General features: G+C 34.7%; 1 protein-coding gene across 1 annotated transcript in view; it reads right to left on the bottom strand.

The window, feature by feature from the left end:
* Positions 1-21,846, bottom strand: part of LOC150105492 (activating signal cointegrator 1 complex subunit 2-like) — a 277,206-nt gene that overhangs the window by 178,308 nt on the left and 77,052 nt on the right. The window contains exons 6-8 of the mRNA XM_090393972.1: positions 17,650-17,721; positions 13,310-13,424; positions 4,582-4,779 (exon numbers count right to left, since the gene is read on the bottom strand). Of these exons, the coding sequence (XP_090250098.1) occupies positions 4,582-4,779; positions 13,310-13,424; positions 17,650-17,721 (385 nt within the window). The remainder of the gene's footprint in view (positions 1-4,581; positions 4,780-13,309; positions 13,425-17,649; positions 17,722-21,846) is intronic.

Below are 21,846 nucleotides of genomic sequence, written 5' to 3'. Positions count from 1 at the left end.
CCTTAGAATGTATGTATTGAATTCAGGAGTCGTGTTTTTGCGCTTGATTTAGAGCATGTTTGAAAGCAATCAGATTTGTTTTGGAGTATCTAAGATACTAAAGCTAAGACTTTGCATTCAATAATTCATCATGATTTAGGAAAAGGTCAAAAGTGACTAGATATTTCAGATATTGTAGGCAGGGTAAGTATTTTATACTCTGTGATGTAATTCACTGTATCTTTGAAAGGAGATAAGCTGACCATCACAGAATCAAATTTTGTTAAGGAGGGGAAAAAAATGAAGCATTCAGCTTGTTGTGTTTTCCATTGTGATATCCTTGATAAAGTACATGGTTGTCCATGCACAAGAGTGGATATCAAGGGGGGGGGGGGGAAATCACTCCAATAACTTACCAATTTCCCACTTAAACAGTAAGAAAAGAGAGACAAAGAGAGAGAGAGAGAGTGAGCAGATTATTATCAATGATAAGGAATGTTCAGATGGGCATATGGAAGGTGTTTTCCTGTGTTTAAGAAGAAGAGATTATTGTTATCAAGCGCTCTACAACTCTTCCTCTAATGTTACTATGTGCACCATCCTACAGTGTGTTGTGACCATTTAAATCCCCATTACAAGCAGGGGGGTGAAATGCAATTCCAACATAATGTTACTGTCATCCTGGAATAAATCTGCAATGGATAGTAAACAATATAATATAAGTGGTCCTAGTGAGAGGCAGATGTCACATGCTTCTATCTGAATGCTGAGTGGAACACTGTTGGAATAGGGTATGGTTGCCCACATGCAATGAGATGTAAACAGATGGCATAACATAATAAGCAGTCCTAGTGAGAGGCAGATCCATCCCCCTATCCTGTCCATACAAAAGGTAACATTCCATACCATAGGATCTTCATCAGGCTTTAAGTATGTTCTCCTGCTGGCAAAAGCATATTGGCTTAAAATTCTGGAAGAGAATATTGATGTTTTGACAGATCATTTTGGCTTCTAGAGTTATAAGGTCCTTTCAAAAGTCCGGAATTTTTCCATTTTGGACAATTGTGGACAGCCAATATTCATCTCTTCCTTCTCATGAAAAATATCCAAGTCATCAAATTCAATTCTGTCAAAATACTAGATACTTTAATCATTTTTAAGTTTTTGAGTGCTCTGCTAGCAAGGGCTCATTCTAATCTATTAATGGATCTGGAGGAATATCTTTGATTATTTGAACTTGGTCTTTTTAGCTTTGGTGTGTTTTCAAAAATGAGGCCATATTCTTTTTTTTTTTCCCTTTTGCTGTAGTAAGGTTCCAAATAAATCATACTGTTCAGAAATGACATGAGAAGGTGGGACATTCATGCACATTAATGTTAATTTAGATACTGTTTTACTATTACCATCTCTGTGTAAGAGAATTTTCCACTAGATGTTTTTGTTGTGGCATACTTCATCTGATTCCTAGTTTAATCCTTTTTCCAAGCATAAGTAAATAACAAAGCATTATGGGATACTAAGGCAAGTGATGTGAAGCCATTAGCCTCTATACATGAGTTGTCCAGTCGTGAAGTTACTTCACGTGCAAACTTTGTTTGCTAACACTCGAAAAAAAGGATTAAACCAAGAATATAATTTCTTGGCATCTTTAATTTATAGTATAACAAAGTGGAAAAACTTTCAACAATTTCAATGTTGTATTTCTGAAGATGTTTTTGTGACAGAGACAGAATACTGGAACAATTAAACCTGCTGTTTAATCATTTCTCTTTGTGCTGTATTCATTCCATTAAATTTTTATATGAATGTCTCTAATATATATGCCAGAAGCAATGTAGGTTAAATTGCTATGATAATGAATGGTGTCACTATACCAGAATATAATATGAATCCATTTTTTTAGTTACAAATTACATATTTGGTTTAATCCTTTATCCAAGTGTAAGCAAACAAAATTTGTGCCTGAAGTATTTTCAGGACTGGGGCAACTCGTGGTAAAGGTGGAGTAAGTTCTGATCACTTGCTTTAGTATCTCCCATAATGCAAAGGACCCCTACCCAAACTAGTTTCAACCTTTATTGAGGTCTCATCAGTGGGAGCCAGAGATGGTGATACTAAGGTAGAAGTAATGCAGAAGTCATATCACCATATACCAGTTGCCTTTATACCATATGGTCACCACCTTATTATTGAAATTCTCTGGTACTTCCATCATTATTTTAGTTAGTTGATAAATACCTAAATCAAAAAGGTATTTAGGCCACAAGATGGAGGCAGTTGTCCATTCCCCCCCCCCCCACACACACACACTAATTCTTAGTTCACTGACAGCTTGAACTATCGTTGAAAAATAAAGGATGGGGAATTGGTTGTCTACCTGGCTCCTTGCTTTAGGAGTTCCACCTAAAGGAATTAGAGAATTTATTTTTATTAATGCCTGACTAATCATTTACTACATGACAACTCTAACTGATACAGTCAAAAGAGGCATCCTTTTTTGGCTGCACAGATGTAAGTTTAAGTCCTGTTAAGGACAATGAACATTTTACAGAGACCTTTTCAGCTGAATCAGAATTAACCTGTTTCAGACAGTTGGAAAATTTTGCATAGAGAGTTGCCTTTCCACTTTTCTGTTCCTTTGAAAAAAAAAGTAATGATGTTCAGTCCACTCACTATAACAAATAAATACCATTATAACAAACTCACTGACCAAAAAGGCACAATGATGTTCTAAGCAAAAGTCACTATTTAAAACTATTCCCCTGTGAGTTCTCTACAGAGTCAACTGCAACTGATCTGTCATCTATTAATATAAATGACAGAAATTTATTGCATGATGATATGATGGAACAGCACATACAACACAATATAAATAATGAAATTCTTCTAAATGGAAACAGAGAATTACTGCACATCAATAAATTAAATGATTTTAATAATTTGCTTTTAATTAATTTGTCCCTGATGTATTTCTAATCCCAAAATCCCAAATCCAATTATCTGTATCTGCTTATCTTAATTGTAACTCATATATAGAAGCAGGATTTCGAAAACAACTGAAAACAGCTGCAGTATTCATCAATTTCACAGCAGCTTATGATACGGTTTGGAGGGAGAGGTCTAATATATAAACTTATTTTCAAGTGGCTCTAGGAGAAGAAATTAATAAACAGAATAAACTAAAAAAAATGGTCTATCCCAGGGATCAGTGACAGCCCCTCTCCTTTTTTCAAGTCAGAAAATTCTGTTATGCAAATGACAATACTCTTGCTGCTATACACAGTTCATTTAAAAATACGGACGAAACTAACATCTGATTTATGAACTCCAGGGGATTACTTTAAGAAATGGAGTCTATGCTGCCCAAATGCAGATAAAACTGAAGTGTTCTGCTTTCATCTGAACAATAGGCTGGTCAATACAGAATTTTGGGTCACCTTAAATGATACTACATTATGATATAACAAGTGTCCCAAGTATCTAGGTATCACACTGGACCGCACGCTATCCTACAGGAAACACCTTGAGAATACAGCAGCTAAAATCAAGACTTGTATTCTCAGTAGCTGCATATTGTTCACTTGTCTGGCTCAACAGTCCACGCACAAAACTCATTGATACTCAACTTAATAATATTGTGCAGCCGATATCTGGCACAATCAAATCAACAAATATTTATTGGCTTCGTACCTTGAGCAATATCCTGCCTTCACACCTTCGAAAAGCTGATACTTTCCTTTGAGAGTACAAGAAGATAAGTAATAATCATCTTCTTCCTTTGCACAAAGTAATTCCAGACTTGAGAATCAGTCAATTAAAATCTAGACAACCACTAATATATGAAGCAGAAAACTCAGTTACAAATAATTTCATCTCCAGAGAAGAATGGACAAGATGGTGGGATACAAACACTGATGATGGTCAACTACAAATGTAATTTCAAGGTATTCGTAATTAATCTTCTTCTTGAACTTCCACATATGACATGGGAAATCATGAATAGGATTTGTATGAAACCACAGAATATGTGTAGATTTATTATTTAAGTGGGAAAAAATGCCTTTCTCCTCAATGTAACTGCAGTGCTCCTAAACAAACAATTCATCACATCAACAAGCTTTCTCCAAGCTGCACCATCATACTTGAATGGATCAAAAACTTAAATATGTTATTGTAGTTTTTATATTATATTCATGTTCATGTTTTTTTATTTTGTATTGTACCATATGTGCCGAATGCTAAATAAATTAACTGCTATTGTGATATTAACTGACAAAAATTAAAATAATACATTGGTTAATTCATCCAAAAAGTTGTAGAATATTAGTCAAAACTTAAATCCCTAGACATAACATTCAAATCAATTCACCTAAGCATGTAAAACCAGCAATGCTTATGAAATAAGTTCAATGCATATAATTAAAATGACCACAATTAATTAATACAGCACATCATATTTATTCCAATATTTTCTTTATACTATCTATACCTTTCAATTGGAACTAAATAAGAAACTGAATATTCAAAAATTAATTAAACCAAAATAGTTTCTTTACATCTATTATTTCAAATGACAGAATAAAAAATAGCAAAATATCTTACTCGAAGTACAGTAGGAATAGCTTCTATTAAATCATCATTATAAGCTGGCTGATTGGTAAATATGTTGTTAATCATTTTGTGGAGTATGGCTTGATTGCCATGAAAGTAAAGAACACACAGATCCATTATTTTTGGAATGTCAAACAAATAACAATCATAAATAAGCTCACTGAACACTGCTGGTGTAATGTGTCCAAACTGAAAAGAGAGATTAAAAAGGATTTTAAAACTGATTTTAAAACAATCTCTTTTAAAATTTAAAAGTTATTATCATCACTATTATGGATAACTCCAAGTAGTCCTTAGATCGAGGGAGGCCCTAAACATCATGTCAAGTACTATCCAACATTTGCATGATGTTTAGGGCCTCCCTCAATAAGTCATTCACTACTCTCCAAACAAAAAAATCTAGTTCTAACACCTTTGCTAACTATACTCTTACTCAATTTCCATGGATGGCCCCCTTAGTTCTCCTACCACCACCACATCTGTTCTGAAAAATTTCCTCTGAATTCATCTTGTAAAAACTCCTCAGTAATTTGTATGTCTCAATCATATCACCCATTTTCTACCAATCAACCTGTTTCTCTTACCCATAAATCTTCAACCTGTTCTCATAAAGTTCATTCACTGACCTGCTACCATCTTGGTCACTCGCCTCTGGATCCTCTCCACCTCCTCCTCATCACCAAGAAACCCTGGAGCACAGATCTGCATGCAGTAGTCAAGATGGGGGTTTAATCAAGGCTCGATAAAGAGGAACAATAACCTGCCTGTCTCTGCTCATCAAAGTATTCTTCAGTAACCAAGTGATCAGATGAGCTGCTTTAGTCACTTTATGACCCCCCCCCCCTTCCCCCTAAATTCTAACTCCCTATCCACTAACACCCAAGTCTCTGGCTTCATCAATTTCCTGGAGTACAGTTCGACCAATGTGGTATATAGCTGGTAATCTTTTCACCCAAAATGCATAACCTTTCACTTTGCCACATTAAAGTGACATCCATTCTCCTTTGCCCAGTTTGCCAATCTATCCAAATCAACCTGCAAAATTTTGACATCATCTGTATTAATTATTGCTCTACCCAACTTAGCATCATCAGCAAATAACTGAACAGTTCCTCTTGGATCCTTTCCTATATTGTTAATGAATAAATTAAACAGTAGTGGTCCAAGAAAAAAACCTGTGGCATGCCACTGGTTACAGCCTTTCTTTTAGACTCTACTCCTGAATAAACTACTCTCTGATATCTCTCCATCAATTACCCTCCTATCCAGCTCATCAATCTTATATCCATCACCATGTGCTGCAGTTTACTGATTAGAATTCCATGTGGTATCCTGTCAAAAACCTTTGCAAAGTCCGGCAGTATCACTGTAAACCCATTACCTTCATCCAACTTAGCTGTCACTGTATTATAACACATGAGCAAGTTACTCAGGCATGACCACTCATAAATTATTCAAGTTTTTTTTTTTTTAACTGTTACAATACATACAAGCTGAATTTTGTTTTACACAAGACAGCAGCTATAAAGACGTGCATATGATTGGTGCAGTATTAACAAAAGATAGCGCAACCCAAAAACAAAAGCAACCAACAAATGTTGAGTTGAAATGCTAATTCTCTTCAATCGAATTCCATAACATCTGAAACTGCCATAACAACATTCACTATTAGTTTTAACACATTCACAACAAGGTGTCATTCATCGTTCCGATGGAACTTCCATTACTGACTGGCTCAACTCACACAAACGTTTCAACTCTTGGTTGAATTTTATGGCTTTTTGGTAGGCGAACTCACACATTCATTATATGGCATGTTTCAATTCTTGGTAATCTTTTATTTTAAGTTAGCCTTTGTGATCTGTCATAATGACATAGAGAATTTCAAATGCAATAAAACAAACACTTATTTCATAATTGAAAAATTGGACAACAGTTTTTAGTTAGATACTGTGTTTCGGTGCAACATATGGTTTTGCTAAAGTCTATACAGCATAGTTTCTGTGAGAGGGGACATGTGATTTATTAGTTAGCGCCATTTTTATTCCATCTGTCTCTAATTGAATTATTTGTTGAGAATGACACAGACTGCAAAATGCTCTGTACAGTATCTTATTCAGTGATACAATAAAACTAAATTCGATACTTATAACTACTTGCGCGATACGGGCAGACACAAATTTAACGAAAATAAAATTTGATTTAAGTCCCACGGTGAAAAATATGAAAAAAAAAAAAAAAAGGATTACTAGAAATTGTAGACTGCATTATATCGAAATAGCGTTGAACAAGGGACACTACAATTTGTAGACTGCGTTGTATAAGTACCGCGTTATACGAGGGTTACCTGTACTGTCAGTGAACTGCAGATTTAGATAATCATACAACCTTCTATATAGAGAGAGAACATTTTTATACTTGTTAGCCAATTCAGGTCTTTGAGCAAGACAGTGATCTCACAAGGCAATAAAAAAAATATCTACCACAAAGACTCTTAGAAATCAATCTCCAGTACTGATTTTGCTACTCAACAATCAAACAGGAGGAATCTTTTTGGCTTATGTTATACATCTTTGGAAAAATACTATAGATAAGTCTATACAAATCAAAAAAACTAATATTGATATTCTTAATCCTGATTAATAGACTGATCACATAAGGTCCAATTCAATTAATAACATATCCATCATGTTGTATCTAGAACCCCCTAACATATTCTAACAATTATTGACCACTCTGCATGTAAAATATTTACTTCTCATTCCTTTGCCCACCATTCCTATAATATTTTCCGGGTTGGCCATGTTTTTTCTCCTCCTCTCTCCATCTGTATTCATCCGATAAAATTCCCTTTCCAACTTTATAATATTAGTCATCATCATCATCCATTTCCTTATATATACTGCCAAGGGGTATCCAGGTTACTATGAAAGCACTACATGATTGAGTTTATACTTACAAGGGTAGTCTGAAAAGTTCTCATACTAACAATGAAAAAATGAATTTATAATTTCAAAATTATTTTTATTTTTCAATATAATTTTCCTTAAGCCTAATACATTTATTGCAGCAATGCTCCAGTGCCATTATCCCATCCCTGTAGTGGTTCTCAGTAAGATCTGCAAAATACCCCTCTACAGCTGCAATCACCTCTTGATTCAAAGAAAAACGCTGACCAGCAAAGAAGAGTTTTAGTTTTAGGAAGAGAGAGAAGTCAGAGGGAGCCAAATCTGGGGAATAAGGTGGATGTACCAACAATTCATAGTGCAGCTCCTTTAATTTTCCCATTGCCAAACACCTTTGTGGGCTGGTGCACTGTCCTGATGAAAGATGATTTTTTTCTTCTGAAAACGGGTCTTTTCTCACAAATTTTTTCTTGTAGTCTGGTTAAAAGATCAGAATAATATTCCACGGTTGTTGTTTGACCCCTTTTCAAAGATAATTAATAAACAAAATGTCTTTAGTATCCCAAAACACCAATGCCATGACCTTTCTTGCTAATGGAATCAACTTTGTCACTGAACCACTGGCTTCTTTCCACTGTTTTGACTGCCGTTTGGATTCTCGTGTGTAATGGTGAATCCAAGTCTCATCCATAGTAATAAATTGATGCACAAAATCAGGTTTATTCTTGTTAAAATGTTCCAAGCACTGTTCAGAAATTTTCATGCAAGTGCGTTTTTGATCTGCTGTGAGCAAGCAGGGTATCCATCTTGCACAAAGCTTTTTCATTTGCAATACTTGATGCAAAATATATCCTACACATTTTTTTTTAAATGCCTATAGTCTCAGCAATTTCACGCAACTTACTCGCTGGTCATCCAATACCATATCGTGCACTTGATCAATGATTTCTGGTGTTGTTGTTACACTTTTTGGACATCCTTCACATGGATCATCCTCAAGGCTGGTACGGCCACATTTGAACTAGGCAGCACATATCTTAATTGTCGAAAAGGAAGGAGAAGAGTGCCCATAAACTTTTATGAACCTCGAATGATTTTCTTTTGGCATTAAACCTTCTTTTACAAAGAATTTTATAACAGCACGATACTCAATTTTATTCATTTCAAGAGATACAGACAACACTTTTGCTTCAGACAGTCATATAAAACAAACTACATGATAGAATGACTTGCAATTTCACATGGATGCTTATGACAGATGTACCAACTTAGAAAAAAAAAATCTTGCTGATAGCATTACCATCTATGGTCAAGGCCGAGAACTTTTCGACCACCTTCGTATTATTAATCTCTATCAACAATTTTCTTCCAAATCTATTGCTTGTGAGCACTGCAATACTGTCATTTCCAACATTTCATTCTTCTAAGGCACTTCTGACTGAATCAATTCACCTAGACCTTGGGTCTTCCTCTGGATCTCTTTCCTGTCATCTTGGTTTCAAACACTTATTTTGTTAACATTTTTCATTCATTCTATTTAAGTGACCATACCATCTCAGATTAGCTCTTCTGGCACATTCTTGAATGCTAATAATGTCAAGTTCCTTTCAAATATATTCATTTTTAATATGATTCTGTCATTGATGCCATCAGTTCACTGCCCCAGATTTTCTCAGAATCCTCATATCTATGGTCTCTAGTCTTTGATCAAGTGCTTTATTTCTAACCCAACTCTCAGATCCATAACTTAAAAACGATTTGAACACTGTCTTGTATACTGCTAGTTTAGCGTTTTGGCTAATTTCTCTGTTATTCCATAAAATTTATTCAGGTGGCTACCCAACATACCAACTTTGCTTATTATGTTATCTACTTTCAAATTTAACTTGCCATCTTCACTAAACTCTGCGCATAAATAGCTGAAATATTTTACCTGCACTATAGGATCTCCATTGAGAATGCAGCTAAGTGGTCTTTTTATTGCTAATTTTCATGCCAAATTTGTTACAGCTGTTATTCAATTTAGTTAGAATTCTAAAGACTTGCACTAGATGTGTTTAGGAGTACAACATCATCTACATAAAGCAAAGAGTTTTATGAGATAAGAGTGAAGATAATGTACATCCTTGTTTTACTCCTGATTTTACATCAAACCATCCCCCCTGTATTTCCTACAATTCTAACTACTGACTCAGTCAGTAACTTAAATACAGACTATGTAGTGCTCTGTATAATGTTTCACTCATCCCATACAATTGAAGCGTTTTGAAAAGCTTTCTCAACTATTTGTCTTAAAGCGAAAATCTGATCTTCACAACCTCCATTTGGCCTGAACCCAGCTTGTTTGTCTCCAAGTTTCTCTTCCACAATCGTTTTCAACCTCTTTTCAGGTATGCTTGCATAAATCTTACATGGAACACTTAGTAGAGAAATTCCTCTGCACTTCTCACATTCAGCTTTATTCTTTTTTATATACACGGGTAATATGAGAGCTCTACTCCAATCATTGGGAATTCAACCTTCTGAATAGGCCCTCTGAATTACGCAGTGTAGCCACTTCAAAACTTTTATGCTTTAGCATTTGTGGTCAAATATCATCTACTCTAGCTGGCTTTGCACATTTCAAGTTTTTAACAGCTTTTTTACCTCAAGTATTGATATGTACTGTTCTTTGCATTCCTCTTGAAAAATTTCTAGTATGATTCTGTCACTACTTGGTTCATTTAATAGTCTTTCAAAGTAATTACTCCAGACATCTAGGATATCTTCAGTTTCATGTCACCTTTATCATCTTTGATTCCTTTTACAGTTCTCTTTCCTCCATTTCTAAGCTTCTTCAATAACCTCCAGAACATTTTGCTACCTTCCTGATATTTATATTTATTTATTTTCTATATTCTTACTAAAGTCTTCCCATGCCTTTTATTTAGCTACTTTTACACACAGTTTAGCTCTCTTACATTTTTCTCTGTATTCTTTTAATACATCTACCAATTTATTTGTTAGGAACTTTTGGTATGCTTTCTTCTTTTCCAGGACTGCTTCTTTAGCTTGTGTCGACCATGGCATTCTAATTTTTCTATCCTTGCAGACAACCACCACATACCTCACTAGCTGAATCAATTAATGTCTTCTTTGGAGTTTGCCAATGAGACTTCCAACGTTTGGTTCTTGTTTTCAATTTGGTTCATTTTTCCTTCAATAATGTTTGTATAGTCAAGTCCACAATTTACCTGTAAAAGCTGCTCACCCTTAATTGTTTTAAAAACTTTTTTACATACCATTCTTTCAATGTGAAAGAATTCATTACTTAGTATTAAGCAGGATAAAAATGGATAATCCATTTTATCCTGCTTAGTACTAAGTAATGGTCACTTACAATTTCAAATCCTCTATAGGACCTTGTATCCTGAACCAGCATGTTGACATCACTATCAACAATGACATAGTCAATGAGGATTTTCTTATTTCTTGTGTCTTTTCTCCATGTGAACTTATGCACATTTTTATGTTGAAACATGGTGTTAGTAATGACTGGTCTGTGTCCGGAGCAGAAGTCCAGTAAATACTTACCATTATTATGAGCTTTGCCTGTTTCTCCAAATTTTCCCCAAATGTTCCTACATGCCTGGTGGGATTCATTTCCAATTCTGCTGTTCAGATCTCCAACAAGGATCACTTCTTCCATTTGGTCAGTTGCCTGTTCTAATGACTCAAAAATGTCTCCATTTCTTCCTTAGAAGAACCTTCTGTGGGGGGGCCACAAACACAAATAAGTTTCATTGTCCATTTTTCCATTTTGAAGTTTGCCCACATAACTCTACTTGAAACTGCTTTCCAATCAAGAAGTTTCCAAACATGAAGATATTTAACACCAAATATCTTCATGTTTGGTGTTAAATGCTATTGCAACTCCTTCCTTTCCTTGATTATTATTACCTGAAAATAATAATCTATACTTAACCATTTAGTAAAATCTCACCAGTTTTTGTCTTCTTTGTCTCAGCAATGCCAACTGTTGTGGTACTTTTCCAATTCCTTTTGCAGGTTTTTGATTTCCTTTCCATTAATGCTCCTTATACTGATGGTTCCAGGTTGACAGATCTTGGTGAAGTGAGCACTCATTATTTGAACTATCACATTTGCTTCTATACAAGGATACTGCCTGCATTCAGTAAATTTATTCTTTCGCAATCTTTCTTTTCTTTTACTTGCAGCATAATAACAATATTCTTTTGAGTTCTCTTTACCCTGAGTAGCTGATTTCTTTTCTTACTCCGACTTAAGTCTTCCATACAATACGCATAACTTTTCTGGCCTGCACTTTATATATTTCATGACTCCTCTCACTCATATTCTCACGAAATTCCTTCCCTGTCATCATCTTATTTTTATGTAACTCTTGTTTAATAAGTTGCACATCCATTTCACTCCCACTCTCTTTGTTCTTTGAACTCTAGGAACACATTCAGATACTGTCTCATTTAACCACTTTTTTCAAACTATACATGCATGGGTGATATCATTCCCATTCAGTAAATGATACCTTCAGACTTAAGATAGTATTCTCCTGAGTTTATCATGATTTCTAGCTTTGCAGTTCAGCATGTAACCTGTCCTAATTGGAACATTAGGACAGGTTACATATAGTTAACTACTTCCCAAGAGTGCATGATCACTATCATAAATCTCATTAGATACATAAATATCAAGATAATATATGATTTTGTAGAAAGGTTTTTTTTTTTTACCTTGGGTATACTATACATTAAAGATACCAAGCAATTTTATACACTTGATTTTAATCCTTTTTCCCAAGTAAGCAAACAAACAGGTAAGTCAAGTTTGCACCTGAAGTATTTTCAGGTCTGAAGCAACTCGTGGTAAAGGTGGAGTAAGCTCTGATCAATTTCTTTAGTATCTCCCATAATGCGAAGCACAAAACCAAGTGTATAAAATTGTTTGGTATCTTTAATATATAGTATACCCAAGGTAAAAAACTTTCTACATCTTTCTCATCCTGAGATTTTTATTTAACAAGGTCAAAGCACCTTGTGGAAACTTGTGCAGGTAAAATTTGTAAGTTCATATAAAGCTCATAAATAAATTTATAATTTATTACTTCAACCTTGGTATCTCAGGGTCTGGCTCCCACTGATGAGACCTCAATAAAGGTCGAAATCGATCTGAGTAGTGGCCCTTCCCTTAATGCATAGCATCATACATGTCTGCAAGGAGATGTGCTTCCAAGTGTATAAAATTGCTTGGTATCTTTAAAATATAAGATTTTGTTTCTTAAGATATTGTTAATCAATCTTTTTTGCCATATTTTCTCATAATTCAAAAAACTAGTTCCGGGAAGTGACTCTCACCATAATGTATATCTAAGATATTTGATATAACATTATTCATGCATTGTGAAAGAAATATGTTCTGCATTGTGGGATACTAAAGATACGATAAGTAGATGTGAAGTCAACTGCTCTTTATACACAAAAAATGTAGTCAAGAAGATACTTAGTGAGCAAACGTTTCTTTTGGTATACTCATATGCTAGGGTACGATATAGATGAAATGAAGAATATAATTTCTTGCCGTGTGAAAGTATAATATGCTTTGCAATCTAGTGACAAACTTGTTACTTTAGAACAGCTGTCCTTCATATTTCCTAAAAATGACAATCTACAGGTTTCAATTTCTGTTGCTTCACAACTTTTCTTCATCCATCACACTAATATAGTTATAGGCAAAAGAAATAGCATTTCATGTCTGAGATCACTTGAGAAAAATACACTGGCTTAACAAACACTTACTTTGGATTCTTTATACGTGGCCATTCTAAGAAAAACTAAAAACACAAGCTTATGCACTTTTTGTAAGGAGTACTTCATTTCTTCTGTGATCTCTAATTCAGAAACATCATAATACCTATGAAAAAAAACTAAATATAAATGCAATATCCTCCAATGTTCTGTAATTTTTACCTGTATTTTTAAGGAAATTAAAACGTAGAATATATTAACTAAAATAAATTTAATTAATACTTCTAATATTTCTGCTAAGTCAAATTGTCATCATCAAAGAACACAAAAAAATGATATGTGCATGCAGGCACTATTCCAAGTAACAAAGCTGAAGCATGTCAACTGAGACATGCTTCAGCCTAAAGCCATAATTATCACCCTCCAATGGGTTAAAATGGGCATCCTTGGCTGTTGGGCTGAAATACAGAGATTGAGCATTTTCCAAATTTGGAGCAGTTTCATGCAACCAAATTTGTGATGGTTTGGGTAGTTTCTTAACCCATTTGATTACAAGAATTTTTTTTTTTTAAAAAAAGGCAATTTTTTTCATATTATGTAGTTGAAAATGTCTCAAAATGCTATACTATACTGATAGTTAAAAAAAAAAAAGAGCATAATTTAAAAAAAAATATGTGTACTTGTATGAATACAATGGACAGATCAGGTATCAAAATTAACAAACTGCTTAGCAGAGTGATGCCCAAAATACTTGATCATGGCTTCATCGATTGAGAGACATTTGTTGAATATGCCAAACTGTTGAAATGTTTTATTTAGTTTATCCATTAGAGGTCTTATTTTATACATTTTATCGTTTTTATCTATTTGTGAATTATCGGCCAAATGTAGATATTTCTTGATTTCTTGACATACTATTGACCACTGGGGGAACCAGGAGATCCTCATCTAAACACCAATAGTGACACTCTCTTGGCAACCTGTGGTATCCACTCAAAAGCAGAATTGCGATAAATACCTTGACATCTTCTTCAGTTACTTGAAATACATGATTATTGTTCTGTGTAGCATACAAATTGGTCTGTTCAATAATAACAGTAATAATTTCTTTATCGATAAATATTTCAACTGGAGTTTTATTTTGGATTTGGTCCTTCACATTACTCAGACGGTCCATATACCCTGTAGTTACTGCCATACTGATGTCTAAGATATCTTCCATCCATATGGGCTCGTTGATAATTACTTTACCTTGCACAGCCAAGCAAAGTTGTCTTATCGTGGCTAGAGGAAGATCATCATCATCGCTGTCTGATTCATCACTTGCATGATGAAGCTCTATTTCCCCTGGAATGTCATTGGGAAGGTGGTCAGGCTGAAGATCATCGTTATCAATATCCTCATTATCCGTTTGATAATCAACATTGGGAGGAATGATAACTACGGATATATCTTGGTGATTGGAATTTGCTACATCGTACGCAGCTAATCCAAGTGTTATGTAATGCTTTCCATAAAACTGAACTGGACTTATTGGCTGAAATTCATCGGGGTCCATTTTTTCAGCGGTACTAAACCTAGGGAAAAAATATATATATATATTGACTCCTTATAAGCCCACCATTCTCAAATGAGTACAGGTTCATTTTGTACATGTTCTCAACCTGTAATCAAACAGAGGTGCTGATATATAAAAAAATGTATTTAGTACTTACCTTTGTAACACATAAAGTCAGCACAATAAAAAAATATTCGAAAAAACTACAAGAAATAAAGCACTTGAATTATCATCCAAGAATTGGCAGGTCAGTTTTAGAATATGTACTGAAAAAGTATGACTACAGTGTCAACTAACTTTTAATTTGCGAAAATGTGGCAGAATAGGGCTTGCTAAAACTGTAACCTTCCCTGATGTTTGCCTGTCGTGCAAGAGATATCACCACCAGGCCATTTCAGGTGCTGTACTAAAATGGGTTAAGGCAGAAGCAGATTCAAGGAAAAGTGTTTTGTATTTCTATTTGCTGCAATGGAGAAGAGAGGCCTTCTTCCAGCACATCCTATGGCAGATTGGTGGACATCCAAAACATGGTCAGCAAGTCCAGAGTGGCTATACTGGTGTAGTAAAATATCATTGTAGAAGCCGATGGAAGGAATGAAAGATGATTGAGAGGAGCTGTTCAGTAAGGATAAATAACGACCGTAAAGGCATGGTCAGCAGCTGTTGCTCGAGTTCCTGTAGATGGGAGGCATAATGAATGCTAATTCTGCAACAATGGCCATGGAAATATCTATAGACGAGACAATGCAGAAACTGATCTTCTATGGGAAAGTGGCTGAAGAGAGTCTATAAGAGAAATGTCATTAATCAACTGGATTGTCCTTTTCTGAACAGCATCGAAAATTTTTAATGAGGTCTTAGATGCACCACCCCAAACATGAGAGCAATATTCCAATGTTGGTTGGATTTGGGATTATAAAAGTACTTCCATGGTCACTGCTCCAGTGAAATGGCAACTATCCTTCCTCCACTTTCTGCTGCACTCGTTAATACAAGAACAGAAGCTTCCCAGCATCCCTTTACTGTGCAACTGCAAGGTGCAAATTTTTTATAGAAGAGATATGATTATGCCAAGAAAAGGAATTAAGAGTCATTCCAAGAAGAGAGATTTGGTCTTGACTGTTGAGCTGAGCATTATCAAAAATAAGTGGAGAAGATCTGAAGTCATTTTTATGAGAAACAAGCAAAACTGCATATTGAAAGCGTGGAACTTGACTAGTTTGTTTTCACCTCAATCAAGGATGCTGTGGCAGTGTTAATGATATCTTGATAGTAAGAATAGTGATGACTTAAGCTATACAAAATAAAATGTCGTTTGAGAATTCTCAACTATTTCAAAATCAACTTGTAAAAGCTGGCCAGGCTTCAGTTCATAACAGAGAGTAAGATAATTAATATCATCTGCTGTTGTAGATTGGAATTACTTCACATTTTGAAAACAGCAGCTTGTTATTAACTTGTTAAATAAATAACATAAGATGCTATCTTCTGGGTGGAAATAAAACATCTTTAACTTCTTCTTTAATACTTGTAGATAAACTTATACGTTGGAGATACATAACTCTCAATTTTTAGGGAAAGACAATGTATACTGTTATATTAATTAAAAAACTTTAATTAATACTTCCTATATTTTGGTAATGTTACATTACCATCATCAGGGAACATAAAATTAATGATGTATATTATTTCTGGGAAAACTCCCATGTTACTCCTCTTAATTTTGCCTGTTAAAAAAAAAAAAAAAGAATTCCAAACCTCAGAGATTATGTAGGGCCTGTGTACATTGATAGAGTTCGCGTCACACTTTATAGCTATTGTTTCCGATATTGAGCATTGTTTCATTGTCTTGTCTGTCTACTATGACGGCCTTGTCTACACAGGGGCACTCCTAAACTGAAGCAGGCAAAATAGCTGTAATTATAATAAAATTAATGATATGTGCAAGCAGGCACTAACACTGAACAAATATGGCCGAAGACAACAACTGAAGTGAGTCCTAATTCTTCTTTAATACATTCATTGGCAACCACTCATGATCCAATAACTTAATAGTAACTGAGATGTTTTTAAATGAAAGGAGAAAAATTGTGCAATAATTATGCAAAGAAAAGAATAATTTTGAATGCATTTAGAATGAAGAAAATTCACTCACCATTTGTCTCTGATAACTCACCTGTGGTGAGTGAGCAAGTGGATTTCTGAAGCCCTGTTTATATATAAATATATAGTGTGTCTGTTAATGAGATTGGTTTTTGCAGGACAGTCCTTTGAATAAAAATAACAAAAGTGTTTATAGTTTTGATTACTAGTGTGTTGTAATCGCAGGTGCAACTTTTGAGTTGGATGCTGCAGCAGTTTTCATGTGGCAACCATTGAAGTAAGAGTGTGTGATAAAATTTTACTGTGAATTAAAAAAAAAACTGCTACAGAAGTGTACCAAGACTTAAAAAGATTTCTGCTGATGACTGTCTGAGCCATGAGTGTTCCACTGGTTTTCAATTTAAAGAAGGGAGGGAGTCAGATTGCATAAATCGCATGTCAAGAAGACAATGGTCATTGTTTTTTTTTGACGTTGCCGAAATTATCCAGTGCAAATTTGTTCATGAGGGTGCACGTGCAAATTTGTTCAACAATATATACCATTTATAAATCATTAAGTAACCACCTTTTCTCACTTTGCATCATACTCGAAAACTCTTAATAATTTCATAGATTCTGAATGCTTGATCTAAGCAGAGTTCTGAACTAATAGATTTGGCTAAAAGTGAAATATTAGTAGAACTAGTTAAAGGGAATGCAAAAATTTATTTGGATTAAATTTATAACTTACCTAGGAGCATCAGAAAGGTATGACTCCAAGCATTTATGGACATCTTCATAATAAACTACCTGAGACCAGAATCTATACAAAAAAATATTTTTACAAATAAGGCATTTGTAATGAAATATAAAGTGCAATACAAATACACTTTTAATAAACAGATGTTTTTAGTGAAAGAGTCATCTAATAGGAAAATTTTTTTTTTAAAATACATCTATAAGGGATGGGTGCATTTGTGTGTGTTTAATGGGAGATCTCAATAAACACTGACTGCAAGGCACACTTTTTGAAGACAAAGGAAATAGCTTACTGTCCTCTTATTTATGTTTATGTGAATCCTAAATCAAGAACTGTTGTAAATCTAGTGTGTTACTATTAGTATCATGGATGAACAAGAATTAGTGGAATGGTCTCACATCAGGCAATGACATTCATTTACCACCTAAAGATGTTCAAAAACATCCATTTACATAGAGGAATTTTATAGTGTTGGTTTAAACTAGGTATACAATCTGCTCAGCTAGTCAAGACAACAGTTATTCCCAATCTAGAAGTGACTTCTAAAAATAAACAAAAATTGACCTATATCTGTAACCATAAAAGATTCAAGTCTTCACTGTCAAGACGATAATATATTATAAAATTTGATTACTTCCAAAAAAATCTCAAGAGATGTACTTCAAACTGAACTTTTGTTCAGGCTTTGCCATTATTCATACAGTAATAAAAATGAGGGTAGAAAGGTATTTCCTCCAAATTAATGTGTTATTTGTCAAGACTGCACATTGTCAGATCATCTTCTAAGGCACTTCTTAATGTATCAATCCACCCAGATATCGATCCTAGCAATAACATGCTTTGTTAATCATTCCTCTACCTTCTGTTTAAGTGAATATACCATCTGAGATTAGCTCTGCTCACACATTTACAAATAGGATAAAAAATAGGATATTAAGAATGGACTTTGTTAGCATTCATAATATCCTATTTTTTAAAAAGTTATTAAAATTGTTCCTAGCCTCCTGAAACTATCCAAAAACTTAAACCATATAATTCTAGGCCCTCCTTGATTTACTGATTACCTAAAATACCCAAACAGAACACATCCTTGAGACCCAAAATAGACCGTATTCTCCATTTAAAAAGTGGCCAAACACTTTAGTCCAAGAGCTTTCTCTCATTACAGGTCTCGCATTGTATTTGTAAATGGGTAAACAGATAATCTATTTTGCAATGAATAGCATGGGTTCATTTACTAAGGGAAGGTCATGTTTTTGCAAATTGCTCACATTCTATAATAATGTTACCATTGAACTAGACAAGTGGAACAGATACACCATGATACTTTTGAATTTTGCTGAGGTTTTTGAAAGAATACAGGATGGAAGACTGTTGCATAGATTGAAGAATATGGGACTGGATTATAAATTATTAGCATGAATAAGAGGATCACTGACTGACAGATATCAAAAAGTAGTATATGGGGGAGTGAATCTGCAAGATTCAAGGTAACCAGTGGTTTGCCTTGAGGATCAGTCCTCGTCCAGTGTTATTCAATCTGTACATTAATGACACTAGGAAGGATCTGACATTCAACATACAGCTATTTGCTGATGATGGAAAGATAGGGTAATCAGGAGTGCTGGTGATATGCAGTACTTGCAGAATGATTTAAATAGGCTGGATTGAGGGCATGTGAAAATGGCTATCAGTTCGATGTTAATAAATGTAAGGTCATGCACTTTCGTTTATGACCATAAAAGATTGATCACGTCTTCACTGTCAAGATGACATTATGAAATTTCATTACTTCCAAAAATCTCAAGAGATGTGCTTCAAACTGAACTTTTGCTCAGGATTTTTCTGATCAGTTTCTTCTATCATAATCCCACTAATATAATATGACATTAGATATCCAATGTCATATTATATTGGTGGGATTATGATAGAAGAAACTGATCAGGGTAGGAATCTTAGAGTTTTATTATATGTTATTCAGGGAGTAACTGAAATGCTGAAACAAACCTTGATATGTTAAGATAAGGATGTCATTTCACCTCTTTACCATCATCATCATCAAATTCCTGCCATGTATCCTCAAGGGGTGTACAGGATATGATAGTACTACATGAAAAAAATTACATCATTATTAATTTCCTATCTACAATTTTCCTCCAAATCAGCCTGTTACTTGTCAACACTCCAACATTATCAGATCTAATATTTCTATCGTCTAAAGAACTTTGTACCGTATCAATCCACCTATATCTTGGTCTTCCTCTGGGTCGTTTTCCTGCCAACCTGGCAGAGAACACTTGTTTTGCTAATCTTTCCTCGCCCATTCTGTTTAAGTGACCATACCACCTGAGATTAGCTCTGCTAATGCATTCCTGGATGCTGACAATGCCAAGTTCTTTCCTAATATCCTCATTTTTAATATGATACTGCCATTGATGCCATCTGTTCACGCCTATAATCTTTCTCAGGACTCTCATATCTGTGGTCTCTAGTCTTTGGTCAAGTGTTTTACTTCTGACCCAGCTCTCAGATCCATAAGTTAAAACTGGTTTGAACACTGTCTTGTATACAGCTAATTTAGTGTTCCGACTAATTTCTCTCTTATTCCATATGAATTTATTCAATTGACTTCCCACCATACCAGCTTTGCTGATTCTGTTGTCTATTTCTATATTTAATTTACCATCTTCACTAAAAATCGTGCCTAAATAGCTGAAATGTTTTACTTGTTCCACAGGTTCTCCATTCACAACACAGTTGACATTTTCAATGATTCTGCCTATTTTCATTGTCTTTGTCTTTTTATTGCTGACCTTCATACCATATCTATTACAACAGCTATTCAATTTAGTCAGAGAAGCTTGCAGACTTGTAGCGGATTTATTTAGAAGTATAACATCATCTGCATAAAGCAAAGAGCTGACATTAACATTTCCAATTTTGATATAATGTGTAATGCCACTTTCCTTCATAATGTGATCCATATAGAAAATGAATAACAGAGGGGATAATGTACATCCTTGTCTCACACCAGATTTAACATTAAACCATCTTCCTGTACTTCCTTCAATTCTAACTACTGACTTACAACTCAAATAAAGACTAAGTATTGCTTGATATAATGCCCCATTAACACCATATAACTGCAGCATATTGAATAGCTTCTCTCTTGGCACCTTGTCATATGCCTTTTCCAGATCAACAAAACTTAAATACAGATCTTTGTTATATTCCCACGCTTTCTCGACTATTTGTCATAAAGTGAAGATCTGATCCTGACAGCCTCTATTTGGCCTGAATCCAGCTTGTTCTTCACCAAGCTTTTCTTCCACAATTCTTCTCAACCGTTTCTCAAGTATACTTGCATAGCTCTTGCCAGGAACACTCAGTAGGGAAATACCTCTGTGATTCTCACATTCAGTTTTATTTCCCTTTTTTATATATGGGTACTATGAGAGCTCTACTCCAATCATCGGGAATTCGTCCCTCTATCCAGGCTTTCTGAACTATGCAGTGCAGCCACTGTAAGACTCTTATACCACATTACTTCAGCATTTCTGGTCGAATATCATCTACTCCTGCTGCCTTTCCACATTTCAAGCCTTTGATGGCTTTTTCTACTTCAAGTATGGATATGTATTCCTGACTACATGCCTGGTCAATGTTTTTTACCACTGTGCTATCATCACTGCTTGTTTCATTTAGCAGTTTTTCAAAGTAATTACCCCATACTTCAAGGATATCTTTTTCTCCCGTTTTCATGTCACCTTTATCATCTCTAATTCCTTTTATAGCACTCTTTCCTCCATTCTTAAGCTTCTTCAACAACCTCCAGAATATTTTGCTACCTTCTTGATATTTATTTTCTATATTCTTGCCAAAGTCCTCCCATGACTTTTGTTTAGCTAGTTTTACACAGTGTTTAGCATTCTTGCATTTGTCTCTATATTCTCTAAGAGCACAAGCTGACTTATTTGACAGGAACTTTTGGTATGCTTTCTTCTTTTCCTTCACTGCCTCTTTAACTTCCTGTGTCCACCTGGGAGTTCTGATTTTTTTATCCTTACAGACAACCTCACCACATGCCTCTCTGGCAGAATCAATCAATGTTTTCTTCAGAGTTTGCCACTGAATCTCCAAGGTTTGATTCCTGTTCTCAAACTCTTTCATTTTTTCTTCAATGATCTT

Source organism: Typopeltis vanoorti, chromosome 6 (genome assembly GCF_054136105.1).
Source record: "Typopeltis vanoorti isolate ZY-2024b chromosome 6, IOZ_Tvanoo_1.0, whole genome shotgun sequence".
Lineage (NCBI taxonomy): Eukaryota > Metazoa > Arthropoda > Arachnida > Uropygi > Thelyphonidae > Typopeltis > Typopeltis vanoorti.
Note: the sequence above shows the minus strand (reverse complement) of the source record. Positions and strands in the feature narration are given on the sequence as shown.